Source organism: Bubalus bubalis, chromosome 3, assembly GCF_019923935.1.
Source record: "Bubalus bubalis isolate 160015118507 breed Murrah chromosome 3, NDDB_SH_1, whole genome shotgun sequence".
In the NCBI taxonomy this organism is placed as follows: Eukaryota; Metazoa; Chordata; class Mammalia; order Artiodactyla; family Bovidae; genus Bubalus; species Bubalus bubalis.
Genome location: NC_059159.1, coordinates 63338449 through 63365568, shown reverse-complemented (window position 1 = coordinate 63365568; position 27120 = coordinate 63338449). Strand labels below are relative to the sequence as shown.

General features: G+C 43.0%; 2 protein-coding genes across 2 annotated transcripts in view; both read left to right on the top strand.

Moving 5' to 3' along the window:
* The window catches only part of DDX60L (DExD/H-box 60 like), a 47106-nt gene extending 29150 nt beyond the window's left edge, over positions 1-17956 (top strand). The window contains 1 exon segment of the mRNA XM_044938439.2: positions 17704-17956. Within this exon segment, the coding sequence (XP_044794374.2) occupies positions 17704-17866 (163 nt within the window). The 3' untranslated portion in view covers positions 17867-17956.
* A 1823-nt stretch (positions 17957-19779) lies between these two features.
* DDX60 (DExD/H-box helicase 60) overlaps positions 19780-27120 on the top strand; it is a 55604-nt gene continuing 48263 nt past the window's right edge. The window contains 2 exon segments of the mRNA XM_044938438.2: positions 19780-19884; positions 24224-24340. Coding sequence (XP_044794373.1) covers positions 19780-19884; positions 24224-24340 — 222 coding nt within the window.

Here is a 27120-nt window from a genome sequence, read left to right as displayed (position 1 = left end):
CACTAACTAAAAATATTGTGGTGCTCTGTCTCCTCGTTCAAAAAGCCTATTGCGTAATAATTCAGAATCCGAGCTCTAGAAATGGGACTAGTGGCACATCTGGGGTTTCCCTTCATTACTGTACCACTCCAGCCAACACATTTGAAGAGTTTTTTCTCATATGTGTAAAATCAGGATAGTAACAGTGTGCTTCCTCATAGGGTTCTAGTAAAAACTAAATGTGGCCATAGCTTTAGTGTAGCTAGATGCTGCTCAACATGTCATAAGCCCTTGATCAATATGATCTTTTATTAGCTATTTCTTCATAATATCCCCATCCTGTGTACTGAAAGCAGTTTGTTAGCATATGCTAGATATTCAAGAAACGTTAGCTGATTTGATGAATAAATACTCATTTTTCAATCAACAAAGCAACGAAACTGCAATTCACTTGAATGTAAGCAAAGGAGAGAATCAAGAAGGAAGAAGCACAGAGAACTCAGTGTTCTTTTCTGCTCTGCTGTCCCCGGTGCCCAGGTTTTGTGTGTGTCTGTGTCCTCACCTGCTACCTCAAGTGGTTAGCAGGATGTTGCCGCCTTTACTAGGACTGGGGAAAGCGGGGAAGCCCTAAGTTTGAGGCGTTTGGTCACGGGCATCTTAAATTTGAGATGTCCATTCACTACACATCCAAGTGGAAATGCTGGTAGGCAATCGGACATGTGTCTGGAGTTCTAGTAATTTCAGAAACCAGGAACACTGCATCCCAAGGTGTATGCTGTCAACTGGGTTGACATTCCTTCTCTGTCCCCAGACTGCACATCGTGTCACCAAGGACAAAGTAAATGTCTTGAGAAAACATGCTGATGGATTTTAAATATTGACGACTCCTTTCCTAGAACAGTAGTTCTTTAAGCCCTGTGCAGTCGCTTTTTATGAACTGGATTTTTTTTAGCCTGGAGTACACCAGTATCCAGACTGAGACTGCATACAAAGTTTCCTCTGAGTGTGAGTGTGTGCACATGCCTAGGGGCACATTCAAGGAGGCATTTTTTTAATGGAAAATCCATGTTCATTAACAGATTCTTAAAAGTGTGCTATGAGACAAAAAGTATTTTTAAAATTCAGAATTTCTCCAGCATGCATAATGTGAACACACAACAACAGAAATGTTCTTTTATAAAAGGCAGTTTAGTAAAGCGGAACCATCACAAGCTTTGGTGTTTCCAAGGTTGTGCTAGTGGTAAAGAACCGGCCTGCCAGTGCAGGAGAAGAAAGAGATGCATGTTTGATCTTTGGGTTGGGAGGATCCCCTGGAGAAGGAAATGGCAACCCGCTCAAGTATTCTTGCCTGGAAATCCCATCAACAGAGGAGCCTGGTGGACTACAGTCCCTGGTGTTGCAAAGAGTCGGATAAGACTGAAGCAACTTAGCACGCATCCATGCACATATTGCAAGCTTTGATGCCAGTCCTCCTGGTAGAATCCAGGTAGCATTAGTTACCATAACAAAGTCTTGGTCTCCAGCACGTGAATGGAGAGCATCATAACACTTACCCCGAGAAGCAGCTGGAAGATTGAACAACTTTAAGCACAGAAAGAGACTGAAACACAGGTGCACAGTGAGGTCTCCCCAGATTCATTTCTTTCCCCCTTCTTACTCACTTTCTCTGGTGATTAGAAAAATTAGAAAAGTAAGTACTAAGTGGAGCTTCAGATAATACTCTCTCTGCATTGTTTTCTAAAAAAACAAACAAAAAACCCATTAAGTTAAATAACAATATTTTCTCATAAGCATTCTGATTTCCCCAGTTTTTATTTATTTTATTTTTTGCTGTGCTGGGTCTTCATTGCTGCAGGTGTTTTTCTCTAGTTGTGGTGAGCAGCAGCTGCTCTCTAGTTGTGGTGTGCAGGCTTCTCGTTGTGGTGGCTTCTCTTGCTGTGGAGTCTAGGCTGTAGGACACATGGGCTCAGTAGTTGCGGCCTCCCAGGCTCTACAGCACAGGTTCAGCACACAGGCTTAGTTGCCTTAATACCTGTAGAATTTTCCCAGGTCAGGGATTGAACCTGGGTCTCTTGCATTGGCAGGTGGATTATTTATCACTGAGCCACCTGGGAAGGCTCTCTCCCTGTTTTGATATTTAATACATATAAATTAGCCAGAGGGCAGGGGTAAGTTCCAAAGGAAGGACGCGGTGGTCAGAAGCCAAGGGCATTTCCAGAGTGGAGACCCCGGGTTGGGGGGGGGGGGTGGTGCAGCCACACCAGCCACACCTGCTGATGAATGACTGTCTCCACCCAGAGGCTTCCCCGAGAAGGGACAGCACGTTCTCAAGATGCCAACATCAAGTCATGCAGACATCATACCCGGAGCCCCAAGCTTCCCATCCGTGGGAAGCAGAGAAGCCTGTCAGAAAAGAACACTTTTCGAATGTCAAATAATTCAGAAAGATTGTTTTTTACTCAGCAATATTCTTAACTGAAAGAAAACATACAGAAAAAGTTGTTTACATCTGACTACACAGAACTCCAGTAGTGGAATGATGACTATCCCTTCATGTTTTACTTTATTTTCCAGAGTTTCTTAGGCAAATCACCTTTTTCCATTTGAGGATCAGAAAAAGGAAGAAAGGGGTTCTCTTCCCTAGCAGTTCATCACAATCAACAGTGGTGTAAAACTTTGTTTAAGGAAACTAGGTTGAAGGTACAACTAATTTCTCATTTTGATTTTTTAGGTGAAAAATGATAATTTTACTGACCTCCTCAATTAGGAAAACATGCACTAAATACAAGATTGCTCTTCCATTAACTGCTACAAGTTTCTAACCTGCCAGAGTCTATCCTAATATGGTTCCCAGAAGTGAACATTAAGTCTTATCTGCCATCTGATCAATCTAGGTCTCATTAAGAGCATAATATGCTGAGATGCGGGCAGTTTGTCTCTGGTTGGTAAGGTCACAGAAGGCAGCCTTTAGTCTGGTCTGAGGCACTAAACCCCTCAGAACAGTTTCTTATAGATCAAAGTCCATCAAACTTGTTTTTCAAAACCGAACCTTTCAGTACCTCTTCCATAGTCTCTTTCCGTGTTAAACGTCCAAAGTCAGGGACTCATGCTAACATCTTTCTTTCTCCTGTGGGTTGCATGAAGCTTTGCTATGTCCTCTGAATCATCATCTTACTCTAAAAAACAGAGAAAGTCATATACAACACCTTCAGTGAAATATACATCTGTCCCAGATACAAAAACATGACTGCTCCCCAGGTGAACGTGGTCATCAGTTCCTCCAGCTGTCCTTCCTATAGACGGTCACCTGGCACTCTTGAGCGCCTTCTGTGCTTTGAGCAGGCAGTGGAAGGCCTAGTCTTGCGTGGGGATGGGCACGGCGGTTTGTGTGGACATGGTTCTCTCTGTGTGGCTTTGCTGCTCCACTGCCCTGGCTTGGACAGCCTGTTCTTCTAGGATTGGGTGTGTCTGTGTGTTCTTAAAAATGGTAACTGTACTTCATACCAGCTTATTTTTTGTTTCAAGATGAGAAATAAAGAGCATGATCACCTTTAAAATAGATTCATGTTGTGGGAAACTGCCATATAGTGCAGGGAGCTCAGATCAGTGCTCTGTGATAACCTAGAAAGGTAAGATAGTAGGAGGGAGGCTAGATGGGTGGGAGGGAGACTCAAGAGGGAGGGGATATGCATATAGCTGTTGTGGATGTGTCTGGTGATGAAAGTAAAATCTGGTGCTGTAAAGAACTGTATTGCATAGGTACCTGGAATGTTAGGTCCATGAATCAAGGTAAATTGGATGTGGTCAAGTAGGAGATGGCAAGAGTGAACATTGACATCTTAGGAATCAGTGAACTAAAATGGACATGAATGAGGGAATTTAATTCAGATGACCATTATATCTACCACCATGGGCAAGAATCACTTAGAGGAAATGGAGTAGCCCTCATAATCAACAAAAGAGTCCAAAATGCAGTACTTGGGTGCAACCTCAAAAATAACAGAATGATCTCTGTTTGTTTTGAAGGTAAACCATTCAACATCACAGTAATCCAAGTCTATGCCCTAACCACTGATGTTGAAGAAGCTGAAGTTGAGTAGTTCTATGGAGACCTATAAGACCTCCTAAAACTAACACCAAAAAAGATGTCCTATTCATCATAGGGGATTGGAATGCAAAAATAGGAAGTCAAGAGATGCCTGGAGTAACAGGCAAGTTTGGCCTTAAAGTCCAAAATGAAGCAGGCTAACAGAAATGAAAGGCTAACAGAATTCTGCCAAAAGAACGCATTGGTCATGACACGCACCCTTTTCCAACAACACCAGAGACGACTTTACACATGGACATTACCAGATGGTCAATACCAAAATCAGATTGATTACATTCTTTGCAGCCAAAGGTGGAGAAACTCTATACAGTTAACACAAATAAGACCTGGAGCTGACTGTGGCTCAGATCATGAGCTCCTTATAGCAAAATTTAGGCTTAAACTGAAGAAAGTGGAGAAAACCATTAAGCCACTCAGGTACAACCTAAATTAAATCCCCTATGATTATACAGTGGAGGTAACAAATAGATTCAAGGGATTAGATCTGGTAAACAGTGCCTGAAGAACTATGGACAGAGGTTCATAATATTGCACAGGAGGCACTGGCCAAAACCATCTGAAAGAAAAAGAAATGTAAGAAGTCAAAGTGGTTGTCTGTGGAGGCCTTACAAATAGAAAAGAAGAGAAGCCAAAAGCAAGGGAGAAAGGGAAAGGTACCCCGAACTGAATGCAGAGTTCCAGAGAATAGCAAGGAGAGATAAGAAGGCCTTCTTCAATGAACAATGCAAAGAAATAGAAGAAAACAACAGAAGGGGAAAGACTAGAGATCTCTTCAAGAAAATTGGAGCTATCAAAGAAACATTTCATGCAAAGACAGGCACAATAAAGGACAGAAATGATAAAGATATAACAGAAGCATAAGAGATCAAGAAGAGATGGCAAGAATACACAAAAAAACTGTACAAAAAAGATTTTAGTGACCCAGATAACCAAGAAGGTGTGGTCACTCACCCAGAGGCAGATATTCTGGATTGTGAAGTGAAGGGGCTTAAGGACGTGCTGCTGCTAATAAAGCTAGTGGAGGTGATGGAATTTCAGCTGAGCTGTTTAAAAATCCTAAAAGATGATGCTATTAAAGTGTTGCATGAAATATGTCAGCAAGTTTGGAAAACTCAGCAGTGGCCATAGGACTTGAAAAGGTCAATCTTCATTCCAGTTCTCAAGAAGGGCGGTACTAAAGAATGTTCAAACTATTGTACAATTATGCTAATTTCACATGCTAGCAAGGTAATGGCCCAAATCCTTCAAGCTAGGCTTCAGAAGAACTTGAATTGAGAACTTCCAGATGTACAAACTGGGTTTAGAAAAGGCAGAGGAACCAAAGATCAAATTGCCAACATTTGCTGGATCATAGAGAAAGCAAGGGGATTCCAGAAAAACATATACTTCATATGTTTCATTGACTATGCTAAAGCCTTTGACTGTGTGGGTCATAACCAACTGTGGAAAACTCTTAAAGTGATGGGCATACCAGACCAATTTACCTGTCTCCTGAGAAACCTGTATGTATGCAGGTCAAGAAGCAAGAGTTAGAACCTTATATGGAACAACTGACTGGTTCAAAATTCAGAAAGGAGTACATGAAGGCTGTATATTTTCATCCTGCTCATTTAACTTATATGCAGAGCACATCATATGAAATGCCAGGCTGGATGATGCACAAACTAGAATCAAGATTGCTGGGAGAAATATCAGTAACCTCAGATATGCAGATGCCACCACCTTTATGGCAGAAAGCAAAGAGGAACTAAAGAGCTTATTTAATGAAGGTGAAAGAGGAGAGTGAAAAAGACAGCTTAAAATTCAATGTTCAAAAAAACTAAGATCATGGCATCCGGTCCCATCACTTCATGGCAAATAGAAGGGGAAAAGGTGGAAGCAGTGACAGATTTCCTCTTCTTGGGCTCTAAAGTCACTGTGAATGGTGACTGAAGCCATGAAATTAGAAAATGTTTGCTTCTTGAAAGGAAAGCTATGACAAACCTAGACAGTGTATTAAAAAGCAGAGACATCACTTTGCTGACAAAGGTTCATATAGTCAAAGCTATGGTATTTCCAGTGGTTATGTACAGATGTGAGAGTTTGACCATAAAGAAGTCAGAGTGCTGAAGAACTGATGCTTTCAAACTGTGATGCTGGAGAAGACTCTTGAGAGTTCCTTGGACAGCAAGGAGATCAAACTAGTCAACCCCAAAGGAAATCAACCCTGAACACTCATTAGAAGGACTGATGCTAAAGCTGAAGCTCCAGTACTTTGGCCACCTGATATGAAGAGCTAACTATTGGAAAATACGCTGATGCTGGGAAAGATTGAGGGCAGGAAGAGATGGAGGAGACAGAGGTTGAGATGGTTGGATGGCATCATGGATTCAATGAATATGAGTTTGGGCAAACTCTGGGAAATGATGAGGGACAGGGAGGTCTGGTATAGTTGGTATATGCAGTCCATGGGGTCACAAAGAGTTGGACACAACTTGGAGATTGAACAATAGCAACAGCTGATTTATGCTGTACAGCAGAAACTAACACAACATTGTAAAGCAATTACATCCCAAACGAAAAAAAAAAAAAAAGATTCATCTTGGAGTAATGCCAGATCTAATTAGTTGATGAATCAATCAGGCCCAATTTTCAACACACTGCTTTTTTACAATATATCTGTTTTTTCGAAGCATGAGAGCATTCCTGTCTTTCCTTCCTCCCTCTGATGAGAGCATGTTTCTGTGTCATCAACCAAGAAACTTGGTTAACATTCTGTTCTGTTCTTAGAACTAGAAAACCCATTTATGCATTTATTTTTTTTTTCTGTTTATTATAAAATTATAAGAAAAATTGGAAAACTGAAGAAAAATAGATAATATATACTCCTAGCCTACCTCTCAAATTGATGCTGATAACTATTAGTATTTTACTTAATTTCTGCTACTGTTTTATTTTAGGGCATAGATTTTGTTGTGGGTGTTTCTCTCTTTCTTTTTTTCACTTAAAAAAAAAAATTTGAGCTGGGTTGTCATTGCAACATGTGGGGTCTGGTTCCCTGACCTAGGGGTCAAACCTGGGTCCCCTGTGTTGGGAGCACGGAGTCTTATCCACTGGACCACCAGGGAAGTCCCTGTGGTTGTTTCTTATATGATTGCAGTCATACTATATATACTGTGCATTATTTTACCTTAAAGGTATTTTCATTTTTCTCACAGCACTGTGAAAAAATAATTTTTATGACTTAAATATTGTTTGAGTGACCTACTATAGTTTATATAATCGCTCCATTATTACAGAGAATTAGGATAATTTTCAGGTTTTATATCATAAATGCTATTGATCTCAAGAATTGTGTGTTTAAAGATTTCCTTCTAATTTGGAATGAAATTCTTAGATTTTCTGAAATGGAAACTGGGATTATTGGCCAAAAAGCTACTGGAAATGTGGGGATCTTGGTACCTCTTGTCAAATTGTCATGGAAGGCAGTTAGTAACACATGAGGGGTAGCCCGCACACGAGCGAGTTAGTGCTCCTGGAGCCCTAACCCCTCGGCTGTCCCTTCTGCTCCTTTTCCGGGCATTGGCCAGTTTCCCTCCCTTCCCCACCTGCAGGCGGGGTGGGGAGACCCTTGGCTTCCTCCTCCTGCTGCTCTCTCTGCCTTCCTCCTTCTGCACAAACCGGAGCTCTAGGGGCCAGTCAGCCCACAGGGAAGTGGGGCCTTCCTAGAGGTCAGGCTCCCCTTCTCCAGTGGGCAGCCTGGCTTGGAGTGCTGTGCACGCCCGGGAACCATGGGCACTGTCTCTTCGGTGCTCCCCAGGGTGCTCCCCCCAAATCTGGTCTCCTCTGTAGGCTTTCTTCTCCTTTTGCCCCCACCCCCAGTCTCATCTCCCTGACCTGTCCCCTGAAGCCCGAAGCAGCAGCTTCCGCCCCCAGACTAAGCCCAGGCCTTTGGTTCTTTCTGTCACAGACTTCCCCCAATAGATTTCCATATGTTGTATTTCTGTTTGCATTTATTACTAGATAGTTTTAAATTTTTCCTTTGGTTTACTTGATGACCAGTTGATTATTCAGCAGTGTTGTTTAATATTTTGTGTTTATTTTTTCCATTTTAAAAAAGTTTTTGTAAGTTTTCCACTGAAAAATTTACTGGTAGCCTCATGGGGGTTCTCTTGTATGTAACAAGTCATTTTATTATTGCTGCATTTAGGATGCTTTCTTTATCCTTAAGGGCTTTCCAGGTGGCTCAGTGGTAAAGAATCCACCTCCCAATGCAGGAGGCAAGGGTTCGATCCCTGGGTTGGGAAGATCCCCTGGAGAAGGAAATGGCAACCTGCTCCAGTATTCTTGCCTGGGAAATCCCATGGACAGAGGAGCCTGGTGGCCTACAGTCCACAGGGTCACAAAGAATTGGACATGACTGAGTGACTAAACAGAAACAACATAGACCTGGTTAGGAGGATCTGGGTTTCTTCCAGTTTAAGACCCACTTTGCAGGCCTTAAGTGCTCATAAGGATAACTCCCTGGGCTGTGGGAGGTGTCAGAGCATCCTCACCTCAATAAAAGCTTATTTACAAACACAGGTTCAAGAGGGAGGGGACATGTGTATACCTGTGGCTGATTCGGACTTCCCAGGTGGCTCAGGCGTAAAGAACCCCCTTGCCAATGCAGGAAACGAGGGTTTGAACCTGGGTTGGGAAGATCCTTGGAGAAGGGCATGGCAACCCACTGCAGTATTTTTGCCTGGAGAATTCCCATGGACAGAGGAGCCTGGTGGCCTACAGTCCACAGGGTCACAAAGAGTTGGACATGAGTGAGAGACTAGACAATAACAACAGTTTTATCCTGAATCTTTACCACTTTAGTGTTCCTGTGCCTTGGGTTAATCTTAGTCAGAACTCTCTGGGCTTTCTGGACCTAGATGTGTTTCCTTCCTCAGATTGGGGAAGTTTTCAGAGACTATTTCTTCTAATAATTTTTCTCTCTTGCTCTTTCTCTTATCCTTTTGGGACCCCTATAATGAAAATGTTATTCTGCTTGATGTTGTCCCCCGGTCCCCTGAAGGTAGCTTTGTTTTTCGCTTTGCTCCCCTGGCTAGGAGAGCTCCTCTGGTCTGTCTCCCAGTCTTTTGACTCCCTCACACCCGCCGTTGAGCCTCTCTGGTGTGTTTGTCAGCTCAGAAACATGACTGTTTGGTTTTTTGTATCTCTTTGTTGAAGTTCTCACTGTGTTTGTTCATCATCCTTTCTCTGAATGCAGTGAGCACTTTCAGGACTATGACTATGAACTCTTATCAGTTAGATTGCTTATATCGGTTTCATTTAATTATTTTTCTGAGATTTTTTTTTGTCTTGTTCTTTTGATTGGAACACATCTCCTTATTTTGCCTAACTCTCTGTTTCTATGTATTAGGTGAGTCAGCTCTCTTTTCTGGTCTTGAAGGAGCAGACAGCATAGTAGGTTGCCTGTAAGCTCGGAGGCACAGCCCCGCCTGGCCACAAGAGCCAGGTGCCCAGGGGCTGTGTGCCCCTCCTGTTGTGATGAGGCTGTGCAGGCAGGTGGGTGGCCCCTGGAGTGACTGCATGGCCCACCACAGCAGCTGTGGCCATGGTGAGTGTAGTACAGTTTGTAACACATTAATTTGGCCAGTTCTGAGGCCCTTATTAGGAGCTGCTAGTGTCCCTTTCTTGTCCAGTGCCTCAAGCCCACATCCCAACCACCTCCCAAATAGAGTTCACACACTCCAGGCCACCATGTACCTGCCCTTATCACCCCCAGGCAGGTGCGACAACCAGAACTGGTGGGATTTATTTGGAGCCTGGACTAGGCTGCTCACCCTGCCTCACCAGCTCCTTTGCATGGAAACCACAGGCCAGGCGCCACCCACTGTTCCCCTCTCCCCTGCCCCATGACTGACCCCAGTGCTTCCTCTGAGTGGCTCTGCGTGGTCTGCTCTCACCCTGGAACTCAGCTGAAAGAGCTGCTGGACTCTCTCTGGTCTCTCCTCTCAGTCTGCTTCTGCCTTGCCATGCCTGACTGAGCTGATGTGAAGGGGAGTCCCACACATTTCCCATTTATCACCACAGCCATTCCACGTGCATCTGAGGCTGGGAGATGAGGAGGGAAGTCAGGGGCCTGTCCTGGGGCCCAGTTCAGCCTCAACGCAATTGCTTCTTCATAAAAAGCCCTGCTCTTTCATATTCTGGTCATGGGAGTGGACTGTCCTCCACTAACCTTGTTGACTCAAGACCTTGAACCCATCTGGGCTCTTGGCTTTCTTCTTTACCTCAAGTCCTGCCATAATCCTGGGTGACGCCAGCACCCACTTGTCTGTCAATTTCACACCCTGGAGTCTTGCATCCTATCTGTGATTTTATCTTCTTACACCTGCTGTTTTTTCACCTCTGTTCATTGTCTACCCCTTGATTGTCCAGTAACACTTATGTCCTCCGCTTCCAAAATCCCAGATCAAAATATGTATCAGTATGTACTGCTGTTGGCAATTTGATCTCTGGTTCCTCTGCCTTTTCTAAAACCAGCTTGAACATCAGGAAGTTCACGGTTCATGTATTGTTGAAGCCTGGCTTGGAGAATTTTGAGCATTACTTTACTAGCATGTGAGATGAGTGCAATTGTGCAGTAGTTTGAGCATTCTTTGGCATTGCCTTTCTTTGGGATTAGAATGAAAACTGCCCTTTTCCAGTCCTGTGGCCACTGCTGAGTTTTCCAAATTTGCTGGCATATTGAGTACAGCACTTTCACAGCATCATCTTTCAGGATTTGGAATAGCTTAACTGGAATTCCATCACCTCTACTAGCTTTGTTCGTAGTGATGCTTTCTAAGGCCCACTTGACTTCACATTCCAGGATGTCTGGCTCTAGGTGAGTGATCACACCATCGTGATTATCTGGGTCATGAAGATCTTTTTTGTACAGTTCCTCTGTGTATTCTTGCCACCTCTTCTTAATATCTTCTGCTTCTGTTAGGTCCATACCATTTCTGTCCTTTATAGAGCCCATCTTTGCATGAAATGTTACCTTGGTATCTCTGATTTTCTTGAAGAGATCTCTAGTCTTTACCATTCTGTTGTTTTCCTCTATTTCTTTGCATTGATCGCTGAGGAAGGCTTTCTTATCTCTCCTTGCTATTCTTTGGAACTCTGCATTCAGATGCTTATATCTTTCCTTTTCTCCTTTGCTTTTCACTTCTCTTCTCTTCAAAGCTATTTGTAAGGCCTCCCCAGACAGCCATTTTGCTTTTTTGCATTTCTTTTCCATGGGGATGGTCTTGATCCCTGTCTCCTGTACAATGTCACCAACCTCTGTCCATAGTTCATCAGGCACTCTATCTATCAGATCTATTCCCTTAAATCTATTTCTCACTTCCACTGTATAATCATAAGGAATTTGATTTAGGTCATACCTGAATGGTCTAGTGGTTTTCCCTACTTTCTTCATCGAAAAAGCAAGAGAGTTCCAGAAAAACATCTATTTCTGCTTTATTGACATGCCAAAGCCTTTGACTGTGTGGATCACAATAAACTGTGGAAAATTGTGAAAGAGATGGGAATACCAGACCACCTGACCTGCCTCTTAAGAAACCTATAGGCAGGTCAGGAAGCAACAGTTAGAACTGGACATGAAACAACAGACTGGTTCCAAATAGGAAAAGGAGTACGTCAAGGCTGTATATTGTCACCCTGCTTACTTAACTTATATGCAGAGTACATCATGAGAAATGCTGGGCTGGAAGAAGCACAAGCTGGAATCAGGATTGCTGGGAGAAATATCAATAACCTCAGATATGCAGATGACACCACCCTTATGGCAGAAAGTGAAGAGGAATTAAAAAGCCTCTTGATGAAAGTAAAAGAGGAGAGTGAAAAAGTTGGCTTAAAGCTCAACATTCAGAAAATGAAGATCATGGCATCCGGTCCCATCACTTCATGGGAAATAGATGGGGAAACAGTGAAAACAGTGTCAGACTTTATTTTTGGGGTCTCCAAAATCACTGTGGATGGTGATTGCAGCCATGAAATTAAAAGACGCTTACTCCTTGGAAGGAAAGTTATGACCACCCTAGATAGCATATTCAAAAGCAGAGATATTACTTTGCCAACAAAGGTCCATCTAGTCAAGGCTATGGTTTTTCCTGTGGTCATGTATGGATGTGAGAGTTGGACTGTGAAGAAAGCTGAGTGCCAAAGAATGGATGCTTTTGAACTGTGGTGTTGGAGAAGACTCTTGAGAGTCCCTTGGACTGCAAGGAGATCCAACCAGTCCATTCTAAAGGAGATCAGTCCTGGGTGTTCTTTGGAAGGAATGATGCTAAAGCTGAAACTCCAGTACTTTGGCCACTTCATGCGAAGAGTTGACTCATTGGAAAAGACTCTGATGCTGGAAGGGATTGGAGGCAGGAGGAGAAGGGGATGACAGAGGATGAGATGGCTGGATGGTATCACCGACTCGATGGATGTGAGTTTGAGTGAACTCCGGGACTTGGTGATGGACAGGGAGGCCTGGAGTGCTGCGATTCATGGGGTCGCAAAGAGTTGGACACGACTGAGTGATTGAACTGAACCGAACTGATGTACTGCTGTATAAGAAACTACTCTCAAATTTAGAGGCTAAAGCAACAGCCTCAGACCTCTATTTTATGCAGAGCATTAAATTACCCTCACTGACTTTAAATACTTGAAACGAAGTGTCCTCTGCTCGGGTCCAGCTCTTATCTGTGGACTGGCGGATCTTCAGTCCATTTGTAAGTGGGTTAGCATCTGCACACTTTAAATGCTCACACTTTACAGCATACTTGACCCATTCATTGTTTCCTGCTCTTCTTTGAGGACATGTGTGATGCCATGGTCTGTACAACAGTATTTATAGTAGCAAACAGTTAGTAACAGCCTCAATCTCCAGGGTATGGACAGGCCAAGTAAATGCATAGAGTTTAAAGTGATCATAGAAAGTGATGTGAATGAAATGTTTGTAATTGCATAGGAAAAACTCTCTGTAGAATGATAATGAGAGGAAATAATAATCATCTGTGTTTACAGTATGAATGCATTATTTAAAATGCAGCATCTTTTAAAATTTATCTATTTTTTTTACCATGCCGGATCTTCATTGTTGTGCGGGCTTTGCTCCAGTTGGCAGTGAGCCAGGGCTCCTTTCTAGCTGTGCGGGCTTCTCAGTGTGGTGGCTCTCTTGTTGTGAGCGCAGGCTCCAGGGCACATGCGCTTCAGTTGCTGTGGTTCCCGGGCTCCGGAGCACAGGCTCAGTAGTTGTGCAGCACAGGCTTAGTTGTTTCGTGGTGTGTGGAATCTTCCTGGACCAGGGACTGAACCTGTGTCCCCTGCATTGGCAAGCAGATTCTTATCCAGTGCATCAACAGGGAGGCCCACAGCATCTGTTTTTTTTTTTTTTTTTTTTTTTTTTTTTTATGGTGGCAGACTGCACTGTTTTAAGTTGAGTCGATATAAATAAAAGGAAGTAAAGCCTTGATGCGAAGAAGTGCTGTTGCTGCTGCTGCTAAGTCGCTTCAGTCGTGTCCGACTCTGTGCGACCCCATAGACGGCAGCCCACCAGGCTCTGCTGTCCCTGGGATTCTCCAGGCAAGAACACTGGAGTGGGTTGCCATTTCCTTCTCCATTGCGTGAAAGTGAAAAGTGAAAGTGAAGTCGCTCAGTCGCGTCCGACTGGTAGCGACCCCATGGACTGTAGCCTACCAGGCTTCTCCATCCATGGGGTTTTCTAGGCAAGAGTACTGGAGTGGCTTGCCATTGCCTTCTCCGTGATGGGAAGAGGTAGTTTGGCTTTTTTTCTCCATTAGAGGGGAAGGCAGATATTCCAGGAAAATACATGTTTAAAAGTGGCTTTGAGACTCCACAGTCTCAATCCCAGCTGATAGCCTCTGCTTCTCCTAGAGTTCTTATTTTCTCTGCCTTGGGGAGACGTGGGGTGGGGAGCATCAGACTTGCCTGGGGAGCATTTGCTGCAACAAGCGGGGACATGGAGACAGCTGCCCATAGCTTCAGGGGCAGCTCCTCACGAAGCCTGCCCTGGACCATGTGGCTGGGACTCCCTGGAGAAAGCAGACAGGAAGGAAGAATGTGTCAGAGGGGGAAAGCGGCTGTTGGAGCAGAGAACGATTTGGACGCTGAAAAAAGGCCAGCGTGGGGGCAGTTGCTGTCCACAGAAACCCTGGGTCCACCCTGGCCCACTGCAGCTGGACTTGCTCTTTGCTCAGCGCCTGCTATTCTGGGAAGGAATCTGCAGGGAGCTGGCGGGTCTTCAGCCCCGAGGTTTCCTCTGATGGACTGACAAGCAGGTGTTGGAGAAGCCTGTGTCAGAAATGTCACACACCCGGGGGCTCATCTTCACTTTCTACTGGAGCCTGGGATTGTGTTTAAATGTTTTATGTATTTCTTCATGATGAAGAGGTCAGTATATTATTGGTGACACTTTTCCATAGGGATACATAAAAATTGATTAATTGCATTGTTTATTTATGATTTGTATATTTAATACTCAGGTTATTCTTACACAATTCAAACCAAAGCAAATTCAGTAGAGAAGAACTTTGTTGGTAATAAAGTGTTGACTTTATGATATTAAGAAAGCATGAGACTATCTTGGTATTAAAAAAAATCATCGTGGGACTCCCTGATGGTCCAGCGGTTAAGACTCTGAGTTTCTGATGCAACAGGTACAAGTTCAGTGCTTATTCAGGAAACTAAAATGCCACATGCTTCTTGGCAAGACCAAAAAATTCAATTACATCTGAAAAAGTAAGTCTTGAGATTCCTTAGAAAGCCACATGTTAGGTAAACTCCTAAAACAATAATAACAGCATAATCAGAAGAAAAAAGTAAAAAGTGAAATAGTGTAGTGTTCAACTGCTGCACTCTTGACGAATAATTTTCATGAACTGAATCACATCTCTGTGTGTGTGTGCTCAATTGTGTTGGACTCTTTGCGACCCCATGGACTATAGCCTGCCAGGCTCTTCTGTCCGTGGGATTCTCCGGGGAAGAGTACTGGAGTGGGTTGTCATTTCCTTCTCCAGGGGATCTTCCCGATCCAGGGATCAAACCTGCATCTCCTGCTTGGCAGGTGGATTCTTTATTGCTGCACCATCATTGACCTAGTGATGAAGGGGTGGTAGTCATCACTGGCTCTCCAGGCACCAGCCCACCTTGGTGTGTTCTGCCTCTACCATGGATCCACTCCCTTCATGGCTCCAGGAAGCCCCCAAGCCCCGTCACTCCATCCAACGGCAGCTGATGCATGACTGTTACAGAAATGCACAGCTGTTCTGTTCTCTGCCTGTTTCCACAGCCCCTCTGCTGTCTGCAGTGTCCCGTCTCTGAAGGGCCAGTCTTCCTGGGGAGGGGGGCAGCAGCCTGGATGTGCACATGCTTTGTGGGTGACATCTTAGCCGTGTCACCTTTCTCCAGGGGCACAGGTGTGACAGCACTGATGGTCTCATCTAAGGAAATCCCTTCTTTCACTGAAGTGCTCATCTTGGACTCATGGATGTTGACAAAATGCCCAGTGCGTATTGGGGTGAATGCTGTACAGACAGATGGTGCGGGATGCTGGGGAGTAGGAGGAGGTACCCCAATCCCAGACCATTCAGTTGCCTGGGGACACCCAGGGATCGCCTGAGTGAACAGAAATGGGAGTTGGCAGATTCTGTAGATGGAGTTACCGCTAGTATGTGTGCAGGAACTCAGAGGTGTGGGGCTGTTCTCCCATCTCTCAAACCAGGTATCCTGGTGGAGGAGGGGGCCACGGCTGAACAGCTGGTGGCCCTGCCGCCGCGGTTTTAGCTCTGAGGCTGGCCGCCCAGGGGCCCTGTCTGGGCATCTCCATGTGTGTCTGCCCCTGGCCTGGAAGGCCTTCCCTTTGGGTAGAAGGACTCCAGAGATCTTTGCTTTACAGATACCCAAACAGAGAGCCAGTAGCAGACTTGTCTACATCTGCTAACCCCCAGAAAGCCTTCCTGGGACATACCTCGTCCCCTTGGGAGTCCTAGATGTCATCCAGATGTCACGCATAGCAAGGACTCCTGTCCCATCTCAGAAGACATTGCTAGGCCTGAAGGGAGTGCTCTGGGCACCCGCCTTCCACATACACCCCTGGCAGCCGGTCTAATTGGTTTAGTTTAGATGACCAAGGGACTCTTCCAGAGCTCTGATTGAAGTTAGACAGTAGCACATGCCACCCTCCCACCTGCTGTGACTGTCACCATTACTACAGGCACCAATCAAGTTCTACCATCACTGTAGAACATGCAGAAGTCTTGGTGGAAAGGCATCAGCTATGTCTACAAACAGTTTGATGGGACACGAGCAGTGTGAACTTCCCCTGTGTCCAGAGAGAACACTGGGGAAAGTGGATCCAGATCGTCAGCTGCAGGCAAGGTATGGAGGAGAGCCAGCAGTGCAATGGAGAGGTGCTGACTTGGAGCTCACCCAGTAGGACCCACTTCTGGGAGGTCCCCAGGGGAGGCAGCTGGAGGGAGGGGCTGACACACAGAGGGGAGTTGTGATTGTTGACATGCTGGACAAGGTCCAGGTGTGGTCACAGGAGTAGGCTGTTGAAGTGGAAAGTGAGACTAAAACTTCCAGTGCTGTTGAAATATGCTGGGTGGAAGAGGGGAAGGACTGGGTCAGGGGTTGCTGAGGTTTCACTTCCTCAACTCATTAAAAACCCTGAACAACCGCAAAATACCATACATACCGAAACACTTCCCATCTCAACAAGTGAGCCAAAGGAGAAGCCAGAGTGAAATCAGTTGTCCTTCAGTGAAAGGCTCTCAGTTGAGGAGCTTCAAGGGTGGATCAGGTCACAGAGAAAACTGTGGGCAGACCTGTGGGCCAGAGAGGGTGTTGGATCTTGGTGTCATTTACTGCTGTGTTACCCTTCTAAGTTTTTAAAATCTCATTTATGAAATGATAAAAATAATAGTGCATATCTCCTGGCATTGTTATGAAGGTTACTGTGGGAACAAATGCAAAGAGGTCAGCATATTTTGAACACACAGTGGCTTTGGCTAATGCTACCTCTTATTATAACACAAAGTCCATATTTCTGCTGCTGATAAATGCGTTATCACTTTCTGACCATATTAGTTTACAATATTGTGATAAAGTACAACAGCTTAGTGGTTTGAAACAGCACCCATGCATTTCCTTACAGTTCTGCAGGTCAGTCCCATGAGGCTAAAGTCAAGGTGCAAGAGTGCTGGTCCCCGGAGCCTCTCCAGGAGAATCCGTTTCCTTGCTTCGCCAGCTTGTAGAGACAGCAGACTCCTTAAACTGTGGCCTGCCCTCCTCCTGACAGCCAGCAGTATGGGCCCTCCGGGCTGCTGGTCTCAGTGGGCCTCAGCCTGCAGTGGCTTGGAACAGGGTTTCGGGTCCCCACCAGGGCCTGTGGTTGGTCAGTGTGGGGAGAGTGCTGAGTCCGAGCCATTACACCACCAGGGACCAGGGACCAGGTTTGTCCTGTCGGCTGTGTAGAGATGAATTTCCTCATAGAGATGAAACTAGTAAAGTGTCTGTTAGGAGGAAAAAGACTGCCTATGTAGACACATGGGTGGGCTCAGAGGGACAGTCATGCCCTCATGGTGGTTTGGACAAGACCTGTCCTTCTTCTACCTGATTGAATGCTACCTCATAAATCTAATTAGTTACGGAAGACAGTTTGCCATTGTTTTATTCAAGGTAACATGCAACAGTGGGGTTCTTTTCTGTGATTTGAGAACTGAAACCTACAGTGACATTGTTTTGTAAGTAGTCTATTTTTTCTTTTTTCAAAGAGAAATAGACCAATGAAAATTTAGAAAATTTAGAAGGGATAGCAGAAAAAGTTATTACCCATAATCCCAGTATTCAGAAATGACTAGGAGTTGAGGATCTTTTGTTTTTGTTTTTTTGGCTTTTGCACTTTTATCTATTATGACAATCTCTGTATTTTAATTGAGGATATAGAACATTCATATTTATTTATTTATTATGATCCATTTTTGTTGGAGTATAGTTGCTTTACAAAATTGTTAGTTTTTGCTGTGCAGCAATTGATGCTTTTGAACTGTGGTGTTGGAGAAGACTCTTGAGAGTCTCTTGGACTGCAAGGAGATCCAACCAGTCCATTCTGAAGGAGATCAGCCCTCGGATTTCTTTGGAAGGAATGATGCTAAAGCTGAAACTCCAGTACTTTGGCCACCTCATGTGAAGAGTTGACTCATTGGAAAAGACTCTGATGCTGGGAGGGATTGGGGGCAGGGGGAGAAGGGGACGCCAGAGGATGAGATGGCTGAATGGCATTACTGACTCGATGGATGTGAGTCTGAGTGAACTCCGGGAGTTGGTGATGGACATGGAGGCCTGGCGTGCTGCGATTCATGGGGTCGCAAAGAGTCGGACACGACTGAGCGACTCACCTGATCTGATCTGATCTGAAAGTGAACCAGCTACACATATACATATACATATGTACATATATACATATACATATACACAGAGCACTGAGTAGAGTTCTCTGAACTATACACTATGTTCTCAATAGTCATCTATTTTATACATGGTATCAAGAGTGTATAAATAGTTCCAATCTCCCAACTCCTCCCACTCCCTCTTCCCCTCTTCCATCCATACATTTGTTCTTTATGTCTGTGTCTCAATTTCTGCTTTGCAAATAAGATCATCTCTATCATTTTTCTAGATTTCATGTATAAGCAATATTATTTGATATTTGTTTCTCTCTTTCTGACCTCCTGGAGCTTTCCTGTGAGGACATACAGGACCCTGGGGGAGGGCGACCAAGCTGGTCTCCAGTCTAGCCTCCCAACTCCAAGTAAATCCATCTCTGTCTTCAAAACTCAGTAGTTTGAGCTCAGAGGAAGGCCAAACTCACTGGCGTTGCTCTGTTCTTGTTTGTTCTGCAGTAAATACCTCCGAGGGAAGATACTTGGCTGGTGAAATTTTAGCACTTTCAAGTTCATATGTGTGTAATACCACCTCCTTCTCATTCTACCCCTAAAGGTTTTGGTGCATGCCTGTCCAGTTGTTTTGTGATCAACATTATTTTAAGTGTTTGAACATTGCTGACTGCTTGCGAGCAGTGCACAAGCTGTGGTCTTTTGATAAAAACCAGTGCTACTTCCGGATGATCTGAGACCATCCCTACAGAGCCATCCACCCTATCTTTCCTTGTGGATGATTTGTAGCCACCATTTGGTTTTAGTATTTTTATTTCCTTTTTTTTTTTTTGAAGTGTGATTGGAGAGGAAAAGAATTAGAGTGGGAAGAGAAAGTGTGGTAAATTCTGAGTTAAAGGAGACACGTGTATTCAAACCCAAATTGGGGTTTGTGGATGTATTTGCAAAATGACAGTCAAGGGTCTATTTCCTGACTGTGAATCAGAACACGACTGTGTTGGAACCCCCTTTAAAGGCTTCCATGGTATATGTTAACCAGTGAAACTAGAGAACGAAATGATGATTTCACAGTTATCTATCCATCCTCCCAGGATGCTGAGCATGCATATTTCAACTTCCGGGAACTTCGTGCCATGAGAACGGCATTAATCCTCCATCTTCAGCATGATACCAACATTGATGTTCAAACAACCTTTTCTGGGTGCTTGTCACAAGAGTGGATCACTTTCCTGGAAGGCAGTTGTCCATATTTTTGATTGTTGGTCAATGAAGGTCAATGCTGTACTCTTCTCTGTCCAGTCATCTGATATCTTTCTATTTTATGTGTACTTTATGCAGAGCAAGTACAAAAACCAGATGTTTTTCCATAAGGTAATTTCCACCGGAAAGACAAACTTTTAGAATTTCACAAAGTTTTCTATATTACATGACTTGGTTTTATTTTTACCTGTTTTATGGAAATTATCATAGGTTTAACAGAGAGGTATAGAACTGATAATAATAAAATAAAAATGCTGTCTTCTACTGGGCAGTTATTGTCATAACAATAGTGCTTGGCACTTTCTGTGGATCACTTTGTTTAATCTTCACAGTGACGCTGTGAGGGAGGTGTTAGTGTCATCTGTGTTTTGCAGATCATGAAATAGATACTTGAATAAATAATCTGCTCATTGTGTGTGTGTGTGTGTGAGTTGCTCAGTCTTGTCTGATTCTGTGACCCCATGGATTGTGGCCTGCCAGGCTCCTCTGTCCATGGGATTCTCCAGGCAAGAATACTGGAGTGAGTTGCCATTTCCTTCTCCAGAGGGATCTTCCCAACCCAGGGACTGCACCAGGTCTCCTGCACTGCAGGCAGATTCTTTACAGTCTGAGCCACTAGGGAAGCCCCATCTGCCCATTGTCAACCCCAGATGAATAATAGAGCCTGGATGTGAAAAGAGGCAGCCTGACCCCAGTGCTTCTGTCCTTAAGTGTGGCGTGTCATTCTGCCTCCACTTAGGAAGGCCAGACACACATCCATGTACTAGTGAAAGGGTGGTGACTATAGCAGCTCTTAATGAGACAACAACGGAGAAATTTGATGAAAAAGGAAAATAAATTAAATACAACTTTTCAAAAAAATTGGTCCAGTGGTTAAGAATCTGCCTTGTAATGCAGGGAATGTGGATTTGATCCCAGGTCAGGGAACTAGGATCCCACATGCTGCAGAGCAACTAAATCCACATGCTACAACTAGGGAGTCTGTGTGCCGAAACGAAGGATCCCATGTGCCACAACTAATACCTGATGTAGCCAAATAAATGCATACTATTTTAAAAAGAAAATTAAAAAAAAAAATTATTGGCCATGTTGTGTGGCATGTGGGACCTTAGTTCCCAGACTAAGGTTCAAACCCATGCCCCCTGCGTTGGAAGTGCAGACCTTAGCAATAAATGGACTGCTAGGGAAGTCCCTGACATAAAATTATTTCCTAACAGAAAAATCATTAACAGAATTTTCAAATTATTTAGAATTTTAATCCTGTGATCTTATTATTTTGCTGTATTGGTAAAATTGGTAATGACTGTAATATACTTTTGAGAGTTCAAAAAATGCTCACCAATTATAGAAATCTTGTTTCTGTCTAATTTTCACTACTTATAGTGAATTTAGAATATGAAGATAATTCTATATATCATCAAAATGATTTTTGAGTCAATTAACATTTCTAACTTTTTTTGAGTTTAGGGTCATACCCCTCTGGACATTGGAGACACCCATCATAAGATAGTTTACTATTCTTCCATTAGAGCTTCAGTCATTAAACTATTTCTAGCTCTAGTTGCCTGCAGTGAGCAGGAACAGCCTTGGGTTCTTTTTTTAATTAAAAAAATTTTATAGTGATATCAGATCAGATCAGTCACTCAGTCGTGTCCGACTCTTTGCGACCCTATGAATCGCAGCACGCCAGGCCTCCCTGTCCATCACCAACTCCCGGAGTTCACTCAGACTCATGTCCATCGAGTCAGTGATGCCATTCAGCCATCTCATCCTCTGTCGTCCCCTTCTCCCCCTGCCCCCAATCCCTCCCAGCATCAGAGTCTTTTCCAATGAATCAACTCTGTGCATCAGGTGGCCAAAGTACTGGAGTTTCAGCTTTAGCATCATTCCTTCCAAAGAAATCCGAGGGCTGATCTCCTTCAGAATGGACTGGTTGGATCTCCTTGCAGTCCAAGAGACTCTCAAGAGTCTTCTCCAACACCACAGTTCAAAAGCATCAATTCTCCAGCGCTCAGCCTTCTTTACAGTCCAACTCTCACATCCATACATGACCACAGGAAAAACCATAGCCCTGACTAGATGAACCTTTGTTGGCAAAGTAATGTCTCTGCTTTTGAATATGCTATCTAGGTTGGTCATAACTTTCCTTCCAAGGAGTAAGTGTCGTTTAATTTCATGATAAGGTGTCCTATAATCAGTATATCTCATTTTATTCTGTTAGTTCAATTTCTGAATCTGAGTTTGAAGAGTCCTTACAAAACTTCCTTACTAAACTTTCCATAAGAACAGTATTTTTTAAAGGAGGATTTATTTTTGGTAAAAAAATTTATATGAACACTCACCTTACAGAGGTAATTTCATTGATCACTTTGAGGACTATGTGAAATGCACATAAAATGCTATGTTAATGGCTGTGGCTGGATGCTTATTACCTGGGTGGGGATTATGCTGTTCTCTCTGCTTATGTTTGAATTTTTTCTAATGTAATATATTGCATTAAATGGGTAAATAGTTTCTTCTTGAGATGTTGAAAATGTTCTAAAATTAGATTGTGACAGTGATTGTACACAGTTTTGTAAATTTACCAAAAGCCATTGAGTTGTACCCTTAGAGTGAGTGGATTTTCTGTCATGTTAATTATACCATCATAATGTTGTTATGGACAGGGAGACCTGGCATGCTGCGATTCATGGGGTCGCAAAGAGTCGGACACGACTGAGCGACTGAAAAGAAAGAAGAAAGAAAAATGATGTTAAAAAATGAAATGGGTCCAGACAAAAATTAATTTGGTGAAAACAAACTAGTGCTGTTTGGCAGGCTTTAAAAACATTGTTAATACTCTGTAATTACATTTGGGCCTTAGGAAGCATCACTAAGAATAAAGCTAGTGGAGGTGATGGAATTCCAGTTGAGCTATTTCAAATCCTAAAAGATGATGCTGTTAAGTGCTGCAGTCAATATGTCACCAAATTTGGAAAACTCAGCAGTGGCCACAGGACTGGAAAAGGTAAGTTTTCATTCCCATCCCAAAGAAAGGCAATGCCAAAGAATGTTCAAATTACCGCCCAAATGTACTCACCTTACACACTAACAAAGTAATGCTCAAAATTATCTAAGCCAGGCTTCAACAGTAGGTGAAATGTGAAATTCGAGATATTCGAGCTGGATTAAGAAAAGGCAGAGGAACCAGAGATCAAATTGCCAATATATGCTGGATCATCAAAACAGCAAGAGAGTTCCAGAAAATCATCTGTTTTTGCTTTACTGACTATGCCAAAGCCTTTGACTGTGTGGATCACAATAAACTGTGGAAAATTGTGAAAGAGTTGGGAATACCAGACCACCTTACCTGCCTCCCGAGAAATCTGTATGCAGGTCAGGAAGCAATAGTTAGAACTGGACATGGAACAACAGACTGGTTCCAAATCAGGAAAAGAATATGTCAAGGCTGTATATTGTCACCCTGATAATTTAACTTATATGCAGAGTACATCATACAAAAATGCTGGGCTGGATGAAGCACAAGCTGGAATCAGGATTGCAGGAGAAATATAAATAACTTAAGATACACAGATGACACCAACCTTATGGCAGAAAGTGAAGAACTAAAGACCTTCTTGATGAAAGTGAAAAAGGAGAGTGAAAAAGGTGCCTAAAACTCAACATTCAGAAAACGAAGATCATGACATCCACTCCTTTCACTTCATGGCAAATAGATGGGGAAACAATGGAAATAGTGAGAGACTTTATTTTCTTGGGCTCCAAAATCACTGCAGCCATGAAATTAAAAGATTCTTGCTCCTTGAAAGAAAAGCTATGATCAACTTAGACAGCATATTAAAAACAGAGACATTACTTTGCTGACAAAGGTCCATCTAGTCAAAGCTATGGTTTTTCCAGTAGCCATGTATGGATATGAGAGTTGGACTATAAAGAAAAATGAGCACCGAAGAATTGATGCTTTTGAACTGTAGTGTTGGAGAAGACTCTTGAGAGTCCCTTGGACTGCAAGGAGATCCAACCAGTCCACCCTAAAGGAAATCAGTCCTAAATATTCATTGGAAGGACTGATGCTGAAGCTGAAATTCCAATTCTCTGGTCACCTGATGCGAAGAACCTATTCCTTGGAAAAGACCCTGATGCTGGGAAAGATTGAAGGCAGGAGAAGAACAGGATGACAGAGGATTAGATGGTTGGATGGCATCACCAACTTGGTGGACACGAGTTTGAGCAAGCTCCAGAAGTTGGTGATGGACAGGGAAGCCTTGTGTGCTGCAGTCCATGGGATTGCGAAGAGTCAGACACAACTGAGCAAGTGAACTGAATTACACTAGTGTAGTTTTTTTTTTACTTAGAAATATATTGTAACAATATTATCTTCAATATATGATTTTCTATAATTGGAGAGTAATGGAATGTTTTATTTATGTGATTTGCCTTCCTTTCGCAGAATGAAAAGAACATTGAGAATGCTTATAAGGCACTGATGGAGGAACTGGAGGAATGCCAAGCTTTAGCTTTAGGACGTCTTTTTGGAAATTTAAAATGGAAAACTATGATGGAAGAAGTACTGAAGCTTTAAAAAAAAGCTTATTTGAATGAATTGTTTAATTATTAAGAAATATGCAATAACAGTAGAGTTTCCATATACATCTCACTCAGCTTTCCCTAACATCAACATCTAATATAATGAAGGCACATTTGTCAAACCGGGAAATTAATATCACTATAATGGTAAAGAATGCACCTGCCAATGCAGGAGACACAAGAGACATGGGTTCTATTTCTGGGTGGAGAAGATTCCCTGGAGGAGGAACTGACAACCCACTCCAGGATTCTTGCCTGGGAAATTGCATGGACAGAGCAGCCTGGTAGGCTACAGTCCATAGGGTTGCAAAGAGTTGGACATGACTGAGCACACACACACACACACACACACACACACAATAATATTAACAGGCAAATATATTAATAATAGACTTTAATAGACCACTTTTGCTGATTGTCAAAAAATTCTAAAATTTTATTTATTTAAATATTTATTTTTATGGATGTGTGGTAGCTCTCTAATGCTGAATATTTAAATTGTTTGAAAACTGGCTTTAACAAATAACTTGAATGTCTTGGAGCATAAATCTTTGTACACATTTTGTATAACTCACTAACCTACATACCTGGAACTTTAATAGTCAATCCAAAAGTATCAACATGCTTAATGGTAATCATTCAGTTCAGTTCAGTTCAGTCGCTCAGTCGTGTCCGACTCTTTGCGACACCATGAATCGCAGCAAGCCAGGCCTCCCTGTCCATCACCAACTCCCGGAGTTCACTCAGACTCATGTCCATCGAGTCAGTGATGCCATCCAGCCATCTCATCCTCTGTCGTCCCCTTCTCCTCCTGCCCCCAATCCCTCCCAGATCAGAGTCTTTTCCAATGAGTCAACTCTTCACATGAGGTGGCCAAAGTATTGGAGTTTCAGCTTCAGCATCAGTCCTTCCAATGAACACCCAGGACTGATCTCCTTTAGGATGGACTGGTTGGATCTCCTTGCAGTCCAAGGGACTCTCAAGAGTCTTCTCCAACACCACAGTTCAAAAGCATCATGTTGCCAAATGTCTTTGCAGTAGCTCTGTACCTATTTATACTCATGGGCAAAATGGAAGAGAAATGACTTATCCTGTGATTTCCAGTGCTGCTGCTGCTGCTAAGTCGCTTCAGTCGTGTCCGACTCTGTGCAACCCCATAGACAGCAGCCCATCAGGCTCCCCAGTCCCTGGAATTCTGCAGGCAAGAACACTGGAGTGGGTTGCCATTTCCTTCTCCAGATTTCCAGTGCTATTAACCTTAAAATATACTTTGCTAATTTGAAAGTAAAAATATGCTATCTCATCAATATTTGTATTTCTTTTGTAAATTATCTACTCATCTCTTATTAAAGGCTTAGATATTTTCTTATTGAGAAAGAAGCTTCAGTCAGACATGACTGAAGCTCACTTACTTCAGTCATATCTGACTCTTTGCAACCCCATGGACTGTAGCCTGCCAGGCTCCTCTGTCCATGGGATTTCCCAGGCAAGAGTACTGAAGTGATTTGCCATGCCAAGTATTATTATCTCTTTTATTGATGAGCAATGAAGTCTCAGAGAGGGCCAAATAGCAAAGATAGAGCACATTCATAAGCTAATTAAAATCCATTCCTCATTGCTTACATGTGGAATCTAAAATACAACACTGATGAACTTACCTACAAAACAGAAACAGACTCACTGACTTAGAGAACAGACTTCTGGGTGCCATGGGGGAGAGTGAGGGAGGGGTGGGCTGCAAGTTTAGGACTAGTAGATATGAACTCAAAATGGATTAAAGATCTAAACATAAGACCAGAAACTATAAAACTCCTAGAGGAGAACATAGGCAAAACACTCTCCAACATAAATCATAGCAGGATCCTCTATGACCACCTCCAAGAATATTGGAAATAAGAGCAAAAATAAACAAATGGGACCTAATTAAAATTAAAAGCTTCTGCACAACAAAGGAAACTATAAGCAAGGTGAAAAGACAGCCTTCAGAATGGGAGAAAATAATAGCAAATGAAGCAACTGACAAACAACTAATCTCAAAAATATACAAGCAACTCCTACACCTCAATTCCAGAAAAATAAACGACCCAATCAAAAAATGGGCCAAAGAACTAAATAGAAATTTCTCCAAAGAAGACCTATAGATGGCTAACAAACACATGAAAAGATGCTCAACATCACTCATTATCAGAGAAATGCAAATCAAAACCACAATGAGGTACCATTTCATGCCTGTCAGAATGGCTGCTATCCAAAAGTCTACAAGCAATAAATGCTGGAGAGGGTGTGGAGAAAAGGGAACCCTCTTACACTGTTGGTGGGAATGCAAACTAGTACAGCCACTATGGAGAACAGTGTGGAGATTCCTTAAAAAACTGGAAATAGAACTGCCTTATGACCCAGCAATCCCACTGCTGGGCATACACACTGAGGAAACCAGAAGGGAAAGAGACACGTGTACCCCAATGTTCATCGCAGCACTGTTTATAATAGCCAGGACATGGAAGCAACCTACATGTCCATCAGCAGATGAATGAATAAGAAAGCTGTGGTACATATACACAATGGAGTATTACTCAGCCATTAAAAAGAATACATTTGAATCAGTTCTAATGAGGTGGATGAAACTGGAGCCTATTATACAGAGTGAAGTAAGCCAGAAAGAAAAACACCAATACAGTATACTAACACATATATATGGAATTTAGAAAGATGGTAACGATAACCCTGTATGCAAGACAGCAAAAGAGACACTGATGTATA